We start from the raw sequence: 16540 nt of genomic DNA, 5'->3' as shown, positions 1-16540 counted from the left end.
TTTTTGTAATATTTGAAGGTCAGTTGAATCAACAACCACTTTATTTTTCACAGATGTCTGTATTATGTAGAAAGTTGGTTAATAATTCCTATTATACTGTAGTAAATGACTAGTGTGCAGTTTTCACAACAATTGTCTCCCTTTGAAAGTAAAGGACTTTTATTCTTGTCTTCCTGTAGAAACACGATGGGCAATTTACCGTCATTCAGTTAGTAGGAATGCTGAGAGGAATTGCTGCTGGAATGAGATATTTGGCCGATATGGGATACGTTCACAGAGACCTGGCAGCTCGCAATATTCTTGTCAACAGCAATCTTGTTTGTAAAGTGTCCGATTTCGGCCTGTCCCGGGTTATAGAGGACGATCCAGAAGCTGTCTATACAACAACTGTAAGAAAAAGTCTCTTTCTGCACTTCTTTGTCTTCCTAAGGTTTTCCCACCAAGAAAGCAGGACTTAATATGAAACTCAACAGTAGAAAAGAGGCAAATTGATCTCAGATTTTTGTTGTTGCTGTTTTCTCCTTTTAGAAGAATCGCTGCTGCTTTTCCACTCTACATGTAGACTAAGAGAAGTAAGATCAGAATGGCAACATGCTTGTCTTATAATCAGGGTGTTCATATACGTAATATACAGTTTTATAAAATAACATCTAGTTGCTAGCTCTCGTAATTGTAGCAGAGAAATACAATCCTGTTTTAAATAAAGATTTTAAAAGAGTATTAAATATGCTACTAATTCTTGCAACTTCCGTGAGATCAGGAGAAAAAGAAAAGAAATGAGGATTTAGTTAAATTCCTTATATTTCATTCCATTTTCATAGTTATGTTGCCTAATTTGTCATTGTCCTTTGACTAGACTCTTGCCCTAAGACAGCCTAAGGGCCCATTAAATTGAGTTGCCTTAAAAATGAAAACTTGTAATGACATTTTAAAAACAGATTAGTACGTTTAAATACACTTAGAGAGATTCAAGATGGATAGATGGGATGTTGCTGAATTGCTAACCAAATATACAAGTGTTTAACTGCAGCTTTATAGTTCTGCTATAAATGATTTATAAGTTATTATGCATATTTAAAATTTCAATTTCTTTTTATAACAGGGTGGAAAAATTCCAGTAAGGTGGACAGCACCCGAAGCCATCCAATACCGGAAATTCACATCAGCCAGTGACGTATGGAGCTATGGAATAGTCATGTGGGAAGTTATGTCTTATGGAGAAAGACCTTACTGGGACATGTCAAATCAAGATGTAGGTGTTACATTAGTTAAAGGAAAAAGGTTTCATACATTAATGTCCATTGTTATTGGAACATGTTAGGTCATGGCTCCTAAGAAGAAACTTTTATAGAACTAGAAAAATATGATTGCTGAGTTGTCACAGTTATTCCCATAAAGATTATCATAAATTAATGGTTCAGTTAGTTTCAGTCTGAAGAATTGCTTCTTTTTTTTTAAAAATCCTCTCGCTGTAATAGAAGCGTACAAAAGACATGTTGTCCTAATCAAGATAATGATGCTGTGCTTGCACATCTCTAGTGGGAAAGTCAAACGAGTGAAAGAATCATTTGCAGAGAGGAGGGGAAGGAAGACATTGTTTTATTTTGTCTTTGAAGCTTATCTTTCTTTTTCTTTTAACGTCCTGAGAAAACAGGTTTAAATTATCTATTGTTGGTTGATCTGATTAAATTTTAATTTCATGAGACAAACTATATGTTATGATCAGTATTGGTAAGTATTTCGTAGTGATGTTTTAGAATGTAATCACAATGAAGGTGCTCTTGGAAATTCCTAACAAACTAGCACTTAACTAAATATGCATTGTGATACACACTAAGGCATAAAACATGCTGTTATCCTTTGAGAAAAGAAGGTGATGGCAGTTCTTGGGGGCATACATCTCACACCAAGAAACCATTTATAAAATAATATAGCATAAGTGCAAATGAATATTTGCTTCTGTTAGGTTGGATTTTATGAAATTGGCATTCATGTAAGTCAGAAATGTTCAAATACTGGCAGATTCATATGGTTCAACTTACTGAAAATGTGAGTGAAATTTAGATAAAAGTAGAGCAAGTGTAAAATCTAGGAACATACCCTGGATTTGAACTGGAAATCTGAGAAGACTTTGGTTCATAGCTAATGAGAGAATTTTCCAAGGGGGTGCACTGAATAGTCCAGAAGCAAAAGCTTAGCAAAGTGTGCAGAGATGAGCCAAACAGACTCCCTACCCTAGAACAGAGATGTGCACATTGGTAGTGACTTGATATGCAGATTAACTTGGGGCAAATTGATGAAAGACTTTATGAAGGAGTGGCTCAGTGGATTAAAGCCTCTGCCTTCGGCTCAGGTCCTGATCCCAGGGTCTTGGGATCCAGCCCCACATCAGGCTCTCTGCTCAGCAGGGAGACTGCTTCCCTTCCACTCTCTCTGCCTGCCTCTCTGCTTACCTGTGATTTCTGTCTGTCAAATAAATAAATGAAATCTTAAAAAAAAAAAATACATGTTCTCAATGAGTAAAGAAGTAAGTGGTGCTTGAGGAAAGTCTGTATTGCCATTTAAAAGAAGGACATGACTAGCAAATTGGAGTAGTGAATTCTTGAAGTATTATAGACATGGACAGCAACAGAAGCTGACTAAAAATAAAATTGAGTTTTTTTTCATAAAGAGGTCTCAAACATTGTTATATCAAATCAGTATTGGGGGGGTTATTTTTAGAATTTACTGTGTCAAATTCCTAAAACTTCTAAATGGTTATTTTTTGACAACTAAAGTCAGATCATTTGTTGGTAAGGTTAAACAAGTTTCTGAATTAGCTGAAAAGCTCACAGCCTGAAGAGGTGGAACTTTTAAATCATCTAGATGTTTTGGTGTTTTGAACTGAGAGATGACATGAAACTTTTTTTGTTTTTGGTTTCTGTTTTTTAAAGATAAAAGTCTAAATGATGAGCCCGTTTGGCAGAGGCAAAGTTGTTAATATTTGACAGGACTCAGTGTCAAAGATTTCATGGACTGTCAAAATGTGGGCAAACAAATCCTTGGGGCAGAGAAAGAGAAATATTTACATTCCCTAGACATTCGATGGAGTTTCATTTCTTTTGACACCTTCCTTCTATACTAGATTCAAACATAAAAGAATGACAGGAATATAAGAGGACTTAAATTCAAAGTTCACTTAACTTCCAAAAAACAAATAAGAGAAATGGTTAAGAAGAAAAAAAATCTTCAATTTTAATTTTTAGAATTCCTTAAATATTCTTTGTTTTTTCCTGAAAATGAAATGTCAAAAATATATAATTAAAGTATCAAGAATTAATAAATATTTTTACTAATCAAATGAAATTATGTCTACAGGGACATTTACTTCTGACCTAGAATGTTTAGCACTATCTTTCTTCTTTTTTTGTAATTATGAAGGTCTGAATTATAAATTCAGACACAAGTTTCTATAATAGTAAGAGACTACCTATACAGTTGTTTTTATAGTAAAGTTTATATTAATATTTCTCTTATAGGATAATGCTCATTATTTTATACTTATGTTGTTGAAGTGCTATTTGAGCAATTACATGTTTAAGTTTCAAACTGCAGGGGCGCCTGGGTGGCTCAGTTGGTTAAGCGACCACCTTCAACTTGGGTCATGATCCTGGAGTCCCGAGATCGAGTCCCGCATCAGGCTCCCTGCTTGGCAGGGAGTCTGCTCCTCCCTTTGACCCTCCCCCTTCTCATGCTCTCTCTCTCTCTCTCTCAAATAAATAATAAAATCTTTAAAAAAATAAGTTTCAAAATGCAAATGGTAAAAAAAAAATGAGTAATTCAAAATTATGAATTTCATTCTGGCAAAAAATTCTCTAGATAAAAACTTTTTTAAGTCTCCGGTAGGAGTTCATGGAGAGACTTAAGAGATCTGACAACCGCCGATGCACATGGAAATCTTGTGTATGTGCGAATAGATTGTGTTTTCTGGGAAGTTTGCTTTCAACAGATCTAACCAAATATTATTATTTTTAATTGGTTTAGATTGGTTTATTAAGTGAATTAATTATCTTTATGTTGTTCAAATTTAGTTGACAGGAATTTGTCAGGGATTTTAGAAAGCCTTCAAATTTCAAATGCCTTGGATTTTAAGACTTTTGACACCGTGAGAAACAATATGTAAATTGATGGTTATGTTTGTAAGCAAGTCCACAAAATTCCAGGCTGAATGCTCAATAAAAATAGGTTTCTGTGATCACTCTGATCCAGGAGTACTGTAGAAGTTAGTAAGGTAGTTTCCAAAAAGGTTTATTTGCATGCTGGGCAGGGCAGTGAGTAAGAAAAACTTGGCAAAAGATAATATGCATGTGTTTGATGATAACCACATCCAAACAGGTTATTGTTTGATTAACACTTGAACGGATTCTTATTGTATGTTCATGTATTTATAACTTTCTTGAATTTTCACTGCAATGGGAACAGTTAGAATTTAGTTATTTGCTATTAAAATTGAGGGTGAGCTTCCCAAATAAATTTCTAGCTTTCTTTCTTTCTTTTTTTTTTTTTCCTTAAAAATCTGCAGATGTTTGACCCTTTCTATAATGGCCTTTCAAAGAAAGATCTTTCTGTGTGTAAATTCAGTCAAAGATAATAAATATTACAGAAATTGAAAATACTCTTAGCATTCACAGTAGCTATTTTTAATTAAATGTGTGTTAATTAGTTCAAATAAAACTTTTACCCTCAAATTTTGAAATTCTGAAATTCTTCATATAGATTATATTTTATACCTATAGATTATATTATATAGATTACATATTTTCTGTTTATAGTACTCAACAAAGTCATTTATTCTCACTTTAAGTTAAACCAATAAATTGTTAGTTTAACTAGCAGTTAGCCATAAGATGATAAAAATAATTACGTATATTGTGTCCATAAATTATTAAAATGGTTCATTAGAAGACTTTTTTTTAAGATTTTATTTATTTATTTGACAGATAGAGATCACAAGTAGGCAGAGAGAGGAGGAAGCAGGCTCCCCGCTGAGCAGAGAGCCCAATGCAGGGCTAGATCCCAGGACTTGGGATCATGACCTCAGCTGAAGGCAGAGGCTTTAACCCACTGAGCCACCCAGGTGCCCCTAGAAGACATTTTTTAATAGTTTCAAAAATATAATACACTTTAAACTTACTCTAAGTTAAATTGTGAGCCCTGTTTTTTTTTTCCTTTTACAAGTCACCACTGATTTATTTTTATTTTTTATTTTTTTTTATATTTTTTATATTTTTTTTATTTTTTATATTATGATAGAAACAAAATTGTGATCTTTTTTGGTAAAACTTTGCCAGCATCCCATATGTGTGGTTTTTATTTTTTATATTATGATAGAAACAAAATTGTGATCTTTTTTGGTAAAACTTTGCCAGCATCCCATATGTGTGGTCCAGAATATTTAATTGCATAAAATGTGGGTCATATATTATTGTAAAGTTAATGGAATGGAAATGAGCATGAGCAAAGCAGAAGTCAATCATGTTAGATCCCATTTTGAGTTATTACAAGCCCAGTATCATAGGGGCTTTCTGTATTCCTTTTTCTCTTAATTACAATGATCATACTCTAATAATACTGAAACACTTTTCAGCAAGAAACTTTTGTTTTTATTTCTAAGTATTTCTTTACAGTATATACCAAAGAAGTGCTCCTTATATAGATGTCATTTACCAAAGTCACTTCCTATTAATCTCGGAACTATCTAGAATTAGAAATTGCTTAATATTTTTCTGTTTTCTTTGATTTCTATTAGAATATTAAGGCTAGATCTACCTGTAAACCACAAAATCAGGAAGAAAAGCATCTCTTGGACAGGAAAATCCCTGTCCAACAGGTTTCTGGTCATTTTATAAGAAGATGTCTTAAATGAATTTTGTGAATAATTACATAATGCTCTAAGAAATGTAGGTTCAACCATTTTACCTGTGTGCCTTGTTGTTTCCAAGAATGTATAACTATTTGCAGAAAGTACCTTTTACTCTTCCAACTGGGAATAAAATGCAGTTAAGCAAATAAAAACTGTAGAACCTTTAGATTCAGTTTGTGCCTGAATCATCCCCCATCAGCAGGTTTCCCCTCAAAGGGTATGAATACCTTGGATTATGCCAATGTGTGCTCTGTAGAAGCTGAAGTTTCCCTGCAATTTTCTCTAGTGCTCCTAGAGATAGGTACCTGTTTCCTAATGGGAAATTTAAGGTTCCAAAGTCCATTCCCAATCCAGAGAATCTCTTATTTTAAGTGCTGTCCTTAGCTGCTGTTCCTTTAAAAATTTGTAATAACACTGTATCTTTGAAAGCCAGAAGTTTCATTTTGTGCTGAAATTAACATTTCCCTGCTGTAATAATAAGAGGCATGAAATTCCTATAATGTAATAGGAGAAACCGCAGAGGTTTCATTAACTCATTCCTAGAAGAGTCATTTAATGATACTATGTTCATTGGCACAAAGACTTAAGAATATATTGGGTTCAGTGATGAAGAATTCTAAACGTTTTTATGAAGGCTTGGGGAGCTGCTGAAAAGTATTAATGTCTGGACAATCATGATAAGATTTAGATTTACGTTTTATTATTTTTTATTTTAATTTTTAAGTAATCGCTACACCCAACATGGGGCTCGAATTTACAACCCTGAGATCAAGAGTTTCATGATCCACCCAGTGAGCCAACTAGCCACCCCTAGATTTGCATTTTTAAAGATAATTTTTAAGGCCAAAAAAAAAAAAGGAAAGTTCACTCTACATGCATTGCACAAGCAGGGACATTGGTTAGAAGGTGATTCAAAATAGTAAGGACTGCACGAATGTTATAGCATGGGAGTGGAGTCCTGTCAAATCAGGAAGATATTGCTTAGGTTCAAATACAAGCAACCTCCGATATAAGGAAAGCCACTCTTTTCCCAATAAGAAAAAAAAAAAAAGTCTCCCGATTGTTCATTATTGGTCATTTTGAATATATAAATTTTTAGAAGTTGTCAATTTACTTATTCACAACTTAAGCCACTGTTTAAATAACTTAACCTCGCTTTCCAAAGTACAAGTAAGAGGATATGCAGGACTTACAATGTAGTAATCAGGAAAGAATTTTAGCTGAGGATTTGTCTTACAGTACTTTTCAATTCAAAAATCACTATAATTAAGTTAATCTATTTACCTTTTAGATTTTATCAATTTGCATATATAGATTTTTCTTAACGTTCCTTTTTTCTTTTTTATATGAAGGACTTTATGTAACAATTGTTGATGCCAGCTACTTCATTCATCCCAAAGGACGACCTTTTATATTTTAATGTGCTATTCTTGAATGTCAACAAGCATCTTAGGGATATGTTTCCCTACAAATATTAAGTTAATCAACATTTCTTAAAGCCAGCTTTCTGTCTGCCTACATATGGCTTTATTTTCTTCAAAAACTTAAGGTTACCTTTGGTTTTTTTTCCAGTCATTTTTTTTTAACATTTCTACTGCCATTATGTCAGTCAGTATCAAAAAGGATTTGTTAATCCCCCTTGACATGATGTTAATGTTTTAAGAATCCTTATTTGTGTTGCTTGCCTTCTTAATTATTTTCCTGTGCTGCTCCAATTTCTAACAATTTCTGATGTTTAAGATCTATTTTTGGGGTGCCTGGGTGGCTCAGTGGGTTAGGCCTCTGCCTTCAGCTCAGGTCATGATCCCAGGGTCCTGGGATGGAGCCTGCTTCCTCCTCTCTCTCTGCCTGCCTCCTCTCTGCCTACTTGTGATTTCTCTGTCAAATAAATAAATAAAATCTTAAAAAAAAAAAAAGATCTATTTTTGCTTTCCATATAAACAAAAAGAAACAAGTATAAGTAGTTTTCAGACATTTTGATTGCCATGTACCCATGTCTTTGGAGACTTATTTTCATGAACATTCAAAGCTTGATGTAGTGTTTCAGTCTGTTAGATATAAGTAGAAAGCGATGTGCTGATAAAACTTGAACAACCAGCACTCTGGAGTAGGAAAGTCCTAATTTCTAACTTTTCCCAATTTCCTAGTGTAACCCGTTCCCTCACCCCTTTGCAAGGCTGATTTCATTCAGTTTGCCAGTGTGAGGTCACTAAACTTGGAAAGTAGTACAGTCACCTTCAGGAACCACCTGTATACTCCTCGTTCCAACACCCCACTCTATATTATAACCTTATACATTTCCTAAGTAGGTAAGCTCTATATTTTTTAAAGTAATAGTGTGCTTGGTAATATTTTCTATCATAGCACATTCACGTATTTTGAGATTTAGTTTGAAAGTGTCATTTGAACCCTGTAAAAAGTGAAACTTTGTAGGGGGTGATTCTGGGTAACTCAGATCTTCCTCTTACAACTTGAAGAATTCATACATCCATAGGCAAGTATGTACATGCACAGCCAGATACAAGTAAAATGTTTCCATAACATATTCCCTTTTAAAAACCTCTGGGATGACATGAAAAATTTTCCATCTATTGCACCTTGGTTGAACTTAATGGCTGCTCCTAATTCCTAAATCAACTAGAAGGGTCATGATATCGTGCTCTTCATACACTCCTTAATAACACATCGAATGTTTATGGGTGTTCAGGAAAACAAAAACCAAGTTTTTTGCTAAGCTTCGAAGGGCGCTTCAGTCTTATCTCAATAAATCTCTTCGCCTGCTAGACAATGGATGTTATTATAATTGAACCTCAATCAGTAATATTTTTAATGTCTCTTTGGCTATTAGGTTATAAAAGCAATAGAAGAAGGATATCGTTTACCAGCACCCATGGACTGCCCGGCTGGTCTTCACCAATTGATGCTGGACTGTTGGCAGAAAGAACGTGCAGAAAGGCCAAAGTTTGAACAGATAGTTGGAATTCTAGACAAAATGATTCGAAATCCAAATAGTCTGAAAACACCCCTGGGAACTTGTAGTAGGTAAGAAATACCTAAGTGGATGGAATCTGGGAGACATTAAATATTCACCTGAACCATTTATCTCCTCAGTCCTAACCCAATGGCAAGCTGACATCTGGGTTAAACTATAAACCGATGTGAAATTTATTGTGTTCACAGAAATGTTTGTTTTTTTTTTCTTTTCAGATGGCTTACCTTAATTAAATTAGTATTTAATGAGACCTATTATTATTGCCTTTTGGTTTCCTTAAAAGTTATGGCAGCTATCACTGGCTATCTGTTTTAGAAGACTTTCCAACTGGAATTTTGTGATTAGGTGGCATTTCACATTTTCAAGTCAGTACTCCGATTACTGTCGCCTTACTTTTTTGCATGTGGCAATTTGCTTTGCTTTGAGTCTTTTAGTAAAACTAAAACTAGTTTCATTTTATTACGTATTATTTATTTATTATTAGTAAAACTCTGTGAAGTTAAAGTTTATGACAGTAGCTCAGTAAGTGATGAAAGGGGCTTACCCGTCAAAAGGAGTCCGAAACATTGCATCCATTCTCCGCACTGGGCTCGCCCCGTTGTGAGGCGCGCTAGAAATCATTCCGCTCCAGCCAGTAGGTGAACCTGACGCTCCCTGTGCCCTTGCAGAGGTGGTAGGAACTCACTAGGTGCTCTCAAGGGTGCCGTCAGTACAGCGAAGACACGGAGTTCTCAATAGCACCACATAGTCAGAACGAGTTAGTCCACAGTCAAATGTGCTTCCTTTCCTCGCAGCTGCTTTTGGTGAAGCAAGTGAACAAATAAATATGGACTGATTACAAATACTGTTGGCTGGAATTTTAGAAATGTGTGGAAGACGCATCCAGAGGTCATAAAATCTAAATACAATGTAAATTTCAGAGTTTGTAGTTCCCCCCGCAGCCTTTAGATTTATATTAACTTGTCCGTTTATCCATTACTATAACACCCATTGGAATATGTAATTTTATTCTTTATAGCCTTTTTTTCCTCTTTTTTTTTTTTTTTTTTTTTTTTTGTATAGGCAAAGACATTCTTTATTGGTTCATGGAAAAAAAAAATGTGTTTTTCTGTTTTCATTCGTGTCTAGGCCAATAAGTCCTCTTTTGGATCAAAACACTCCTGACTTCACTACCTTTTGTTCTGTTGGAGAATGGCTACAAGCTATTAAGATGGAAAGGTATAAAGATAACTTCACAGCCGCTGGCTACAACTCCCTTGAGTCAGTGGCCAGGATGACTATAGAGTAAGTTGAATCTCTCAGAATTCTATTTAAGCATATATTACGTAAAATCTGAGCTTTATACATCAGGTCATCTGCCATATATTAAAGAGAAGTAAACCACAAAATCAGGGAGAAAAGCATTTCCTTAATAAGTGCCTATTATGTGCCAGGCATTGTGCTAAATAGACCTTTGAAGTTGTAGTCCATTTTTAAACTCTCATAGCAATAATTTTAAGTCAATAGTGTTATACACAACAAGATGCAGGCTCAGAGAATGTAAATATTTTCCCAAACTGACTCAACTAGTAAGTGATAATTCGTTTGTCTCTATAGACAGTGTTCTAAACACCACACCATGAGCCTCCCTCTTTCCTTAACCACTGTATCATTTGGGTGCCTACTCATTAAAGAAAGAAACTTTCTCGGTTGCAAAGGAGGATTTCTTTCACCACGTTTTTGTATGACATTAAAAACTCAAAGCTTCATTCCCAATACCAAATGCATTTTGACATCCAATAGGATTACTTTCTGAAGAGATCCAAGGCTGCTTAATTCAATTAACTGTAACTGAGAGTTTAGCTTATATTTTGGAAGGTGTGTGATTGACTCATTATTTTTTTTAACCTGACGAATGACCTCCTAAAACAACTTTTGAAGTTGCTGTGAACTGGAAGTGAAAAGAACTAAATTTTCATCTCTAGCTCCCTCACTGATTATGTGGTCTTAGGAAATCCACTTATCATCTCCGAACATCGACTTCGTTGGCTGCAACATAACTCACGGGCAATGAAGCTCCTCTTGATCAGTGTGTTTGAAAATGGGAAACAGCCTTCAAGGTTCTATGAGCGGATCCATCTTATGTACTGTTGTGCGAAGGGTTTCACATGTTTCAGCTGAGAGAGCCAGCAATCAGCTTCTCTCTCCTGGCATGTCAGGAGGTGGCATCTATGTGAACTTAAGCCTGTGCGTGCTATCTTGTTTGGTTTCCTTCTAGTTGCCACATGGGAGAGCTGGCATAAGTATACCCCATCTCTCCAAAGCAATCTACTTCACTGAAAAACTAGGAACCTCAAAGTCTTTTTGGACCACGACTATGAAATACTACGTTACTGTACTGTTGCCATCTTTTATCCACTTGCAAATACCTAAGCTCAATCTTCCTGGCTATTAGGAAAAGTAAAACATAGATAGACACAGTTAGTCAATGTCACATTTAAGCTATTAAACATAGGTATTGCACATTTTAGAAAGTAATTTTTTTCTAAAATGTAGTGAAATGATCAAACTGAACTGGAGTCAAGTATACAACCAATAATATGTTCAGAATTACCCTACAATAATGAAACTCAATATAAATCTTTTGGTGATCATCAAAGATTCTTGATTTACTAGAGCCCCAAATGCTTACATTTGCACCACTTCCTCTTATAACCATTATCATATGGTTTCACTTACTTGTGGAGCATAAGGAATAACACAGAGGACATTGGGAGATGAAGAGAAGTGGGTGGGGGGAAATTGGAGGGGGAGACGAACCATGAGAGACTCTACTCTGAGAAACAAACTGAGGGTTTTGGAGGGGAGGAGGGTAGGGGGTTGGGTGAGCCTGGTGGTGGGTATTAAGGAGGGCAGTATTGCATGGAGCACTGGTTGTAGTGCATAAATAATGAATTTTGGAATATTGGAAAAAATTAAATTAAAAAAATTTAAACTTCACTTAGGTTCAAGAATACCTTGCAAATAACATTTCCTGATCTTACCTTAAGTTAAGAATAATTTTAAGACTTTGATTAATTTTGTCTACAAAATTTCAGATCAGTTTAAAAATAACTTATGGCAGATTGAGAGCCTGAGCAGTTAGGTTCTTGGGAAGGAGCACGCTGATGAAGCTCGCCAACCTGACCCACTGTAGGAATATGATCATAATACCCAAGACCACTTAGACAAGATCTGTTTGCCTCAGATAAACAGAAGATTTATTAAAGAGCTGATGACAATTGAGTACCAAATACATTCTTTGTAAGATAACTAACAAAATGCATTTGTCTTTTCCAGAGATGTGATGAGTTTAGGGATCACACTGGTTGGCCATCAGAAGAAAATCATGAGCAGCATTCAGACTATGAGAGCACAAATGCTACATTTACACGGAACTGGCATCCAAGTGTGATAAGCATTTCTCCCTTATGAGGGAGATTATGGATTGAGAGAGAACAGTACTGGCCTTCGGTATATGCATAAGAATGCTGCTAGAAGACAGTTAATGTCCTGGGTCCTTCCTACAGTGAAGAGAAGTTTTAAGAAGCACCTATAGACTTGAACTCCTAAGTGCCACCAGAATATATAAAAAGGGAATTTAGGATCCACCACTGGTGGCCAGGAAAACAGCAGTGACAATAAACAAAGTACTACCTGAAAACATCCAAACACCTTGAGCTCTCTAACCTCCTTTTTATCTTATAGACTTTTTAAAATGTACATAAAGAATTTAAGAAAGAATATATTTGTCAAATAAAATCATGATCTTATTGTTAAAATCAATGAAATATTTTCCTTAAATATGTGATTTCAGACGATTCCTTTTTAAAATCATTTGTGTTTATTCTTCATAAGGACTTTGTTTTAGAAAGTTGTTTATAGCTTTGGACCTTTTTAGTGTTAATCTATGACACATTACTACACTGGGTACCTTTGAAAAAATCTCAAATTAAAAAAAAAAAAAAACAAAACCACATAGCATGATTGAAGATATATCTCTGTCAGAACATTGGTATCCTTTTTGTGCCATTTTATTTTGTTTAATCAGTGCTGTTTTGATATCATTTGCTAATTGGCAGGTAGTCATGAAAATGTAAGTTGCCAAGAGCTCTGGTATTTTTTAAAAAGAAATTTTTTTGTAAAGATCAAACAACACACTATCTTTTCAATGAAAAAAGCAATAATGATCCATAAATACTATAAGGCACTTTTAACAGATTGTTTATAGAGTGATTTTACTAGACAGAATTTAATAAAACAAAAACACAAACGCAAATTGTAGGTTTATGACTATAAAAAATTGAGGCACTTCATCTAAAGAGTGTTGGTGAAGGCAAGTCTCTGAGAGCAAGAACTATCCAGTGTTACCTAAAATTTAATCCTAACACATCGAGGTTTTTTTCAATATTGAGACATTAGGAAATTTAGGAGAAATAGTTGACGTATATTTTATATCCTATTCTGTTTAATGCAGTCCAAACACGAATAGAAAGAAGTAAGTTTTATATTAGAACTCTGAAGCAGGAGAAAAGGGGCAGTTCACATTTTCACCTTTCAGAAACAAATCGGCTGCACAGGATATCACCACTGCAGTTTTTAAAAAGCCTTTTATTTGTGAACACTGATGTCAGAAGCTTATTAAATGAAAGAACTCTTTTTACCGTGTACGGAAGAGGTGAAGGATCTGGCTTTTTTTTTTTTTAAGCTTTATTTATTAAACCATATTATTTGATTACTGTGTTAGAATTTCATAAGCAATAATTAAATGTGTCTTTATAGATATTTCAGGAATGTATGCATATTATGAGTAATGCTTTCGAAGTTACGAAAATCATGAACTACCCCAGAATTGAACTGTTGTACTTCCAAAGAGAATTGGGCTGTTTATAATGATTTTAATAGAGAAAGATCCCAGGGATCGGTCATAATTGGTCTTGTTTGATAATGTGGGCATCCACAAACAAACAAATAACAGAAACAAAAACCTGTAAATGTTCCTTTGTAAAACTTGTAAATTTTATTTATACTGTCTTGTTTTGTACACACATTTCTCTGTAGTGGGCTCTGAATACATTGAAAATGCACTATATTTTTCTATTTTACTTGCAGAGCATCACAAAAGAACAGGTATTTTCAGTGCTACATAATGTGTTTTCCCACATTTAGGACCAAAGATGGCTATAGAAAAACTCAAATGGATTGCTTCCCAAACCCCTCCCCACCCTTTTTTTTTCTTTTAAATCACTGTACAGTGTTATTTGATATTTTAATTTATTTTTTGATTGACTAGAAAAATCATTTTAATTTCACTAAAATGTTTTTTGTCCCTAAGGAAAAATAATCTGTAAAATACTTTTAATTAGCATAACACAGTCACCTAGACACTTCCATTTGTAATCTTTGTAATAGACTGTAAATATATTTTTGGAACTATAACACAATGTGCTTGAGGGTTATTTTTCAGTGTCTGCAGTGTATACAAGTGTTTATACTAAGTACAGCACTTTACAATTCTAATCAGTAGCATTGGCCTTTGAGAGAATGAGTGAAAGTTTGAGTGAGTGTCCCTAATTCCGTTTGGATTCTAAACTCACTAATAATGAAGTTCTTTTCCTGTTCATAGCTTAAGGTGCTTATTTTTTCTATTAAAATTAAATTAACAAAAAGCCATTCTAGAAATAGAAGACATAGTATGGTACATGCAAACAGTGTCTTTCCTGCTTTTTTCTAGCACTAGATTTATAGTTGATTAGTCTTTCTTGAGTAGAAGGGCAGAATAAAGGTTTTTTTGAGTTTTTTTTCAAAAATAACTTTTTCTTCAGCAATATACCTCATCTGCCTTAAATTTTTTACAGCTCTTTACAGGGAAAGGGGAGAAGGGATGGGAAAGACACACAGCACAATAGGAAGCGTATGAATACATCACTCTCTCGTTCGTAGGTTTCTTTTCCCAATCAACGTTATGATTTTGAAATACATGTATGTGAAACAAATATTCAGAGAAGAAGAATTAACATTGTAATGCTGATTGTAATACTCTCTTCCAGAAAGAGATGAAATGGTATAATGATAAGAATGTACAACTTGCACCTTGAAATCTTTTTTTGATAAATTAGTGCTCAGGGGAGGAAAGGTAGAGAGAGCGAACGTCAAAAATAGAACTCAAAAATTACAAAAATGCGAAAGGAAATGGCCTCCTTGCTCTAACAGAGCCACCTTTTTTAGAATGCTGTCTTCACACTTGACTTGTGTTTTGCATTCAGTACTGAAATAAAAGTAACTTTTATTACATCTGAATCTAACATTTTCTCAGCAATCGATCTGGGCCTTGTTTACTCGAACTGGTGGTTTATGCTTGTCAGAGCACTATTAGTTGAATCATATTGTATACTTATGTAATCTACATTAGCTAGCACTATTTAGGACTATATTTTAATTGCTCCTCTTATCCGTGTTTTTAAGACAATTAAAATGGTGTAATTCACCTCTTTTTTTTCTTTCTTTCTTTCTTTCTTATTTTTTTTTTTTCTTAAATTTAGGTAATGCTGATATTCTCCCTTTCGTTTCCTGAGTGGCCAGAACAGTGCTACTCGCTGATGTGCATGTTCAAATAAATTATTGATGTGTATTTTTTTGCTCTATGTGGAGAAATCATGGGGAACTTGGGGCGAGATGTGCTCTTTGTTGGTTGAATTTGTCCCTCCTTGCCTAAGAATTACTACAGGGGTCATCCTTTTATAAGGACAAACTGCTTTTGAACAGTGTCTTCAATGTATCAAGCACAAATAACTCTTTCTTCAACACGAATCATAAGTCTCTTTTTACCAGCTTAAAATAATAAACAAGTCTATTAGACAATGGAAAGAAAATCCTGTCTCCAATCATTGGCGGGTTCCTTTATGTCCCTTACTCATTTATTTTCTTACACAATATCATGAAAGGAGATGTCTAGAGTAAAGGTTTCATTGAAATATTTCAGTGGACCAATTAGAATACGAAGAAAATTAATAGCCACTGATTCCCTTCATCCTTTTGCACAGTGACTTAATTCCACTCTAATTATTATAGAATAACAAGTTAAGACTGTATCTTCAAAGAGCCCTACTATCAGACATTTTAGTTAAAACCTTGTTCTTTTTTTTTTTAATTGAAACTGCAACTACATGGTACTAATAAGGATATCTGTATGTGAAAGTAAATATTTTGTCATCAGACCCTGACAAACACTTTAGACATCTGATATAAAATGGAAGCCTGGGGAGTTTTGGCATTTAAGATGTTGCAGGATGTGAACAGGGGATCCAGAGCAAACGGAAAAGGTAATAAACCCAGTGGTCTGATTGGGTCGCTTGCCATCGACCCTGACTCAGTGATCCTTCCAACTTTCCCCTGCAACACAGAGAACGAAGTGCTCCCTATTTTGCAGCATCGCCATCTTAAGCTCTACAGGCTTAACAAACATCTAAACATGTTTTCAAAAATGAGAATAGACAAAGACCAGCTGAGATACTGTCACTGCTTATTACTTCTGCTGGTACTCAGGCTAGGCTGAGCTGAAACACAAGGTTTAATCTTGAAGTCTCGGCTACCCCTAACGAGTCTACAGGCAAAGCTCTTGTGAAGTT

General features: G+C 34.7%; 1 protein-coding gene across 4 annotated transcripts in view; it reads left to right on the top strand.

Moving 5' to 3' along the window:
• The window catches only part of EPHA7 (EPH receptor A7), a 172208-nt gene extending 157002 nt beyond the window's left edge, over positions 1 to 15206 (top strand). For all 4 annotated transcript variants that reach the window (XM_047734716.1, XM_047734715.1, XM_047734714.1 and 1 more), the window contains exons 13-17: positions 180 to 389; positions 1103 to 1252; positions 8751 to 8944; positions 10023 to 10178; positions 12213 to 15206. In XM_047734716.1, coding sequence (XP_047590672.1) covers positions 180 to 389; positions 1103 to 1252; positions 8751 to 8944; positions 10023 to 10178; positions 12213 to 12327 — 825 coding nt within the window. In that variant the 3' untranslated portion in view covers positions 12328 to 15206. The remainder of the gene's footprint in view (positions 1 to 179; positions 390 to 1102; positions 1253 to 8750; positions 8945 to 10022; positions 10179 to 12212) is intronic.
• The last annotated feature ends 1334 nt before the right edge of the window (positions 15207 to 16540 follow it).

Source organism: Lutra lutra, chromosome 6 (genome assembly GCF_902655055.1).
Source record: "Lutra lutra chromosome 6, mLutLut1.2, whole genome shotgun sequence".
Classification (NCBI taxonomy): Eukaryota; Metazoa; Chordata; class Mammalia; order Carnivora; family Mustelidae; genus Lutra; species Lutra lutra.
The sequence above is the reverse complement of the archived record's forward strand: the minus strand, read 5'-3'. Positions and strand labels throughout refer to the sequence as shown.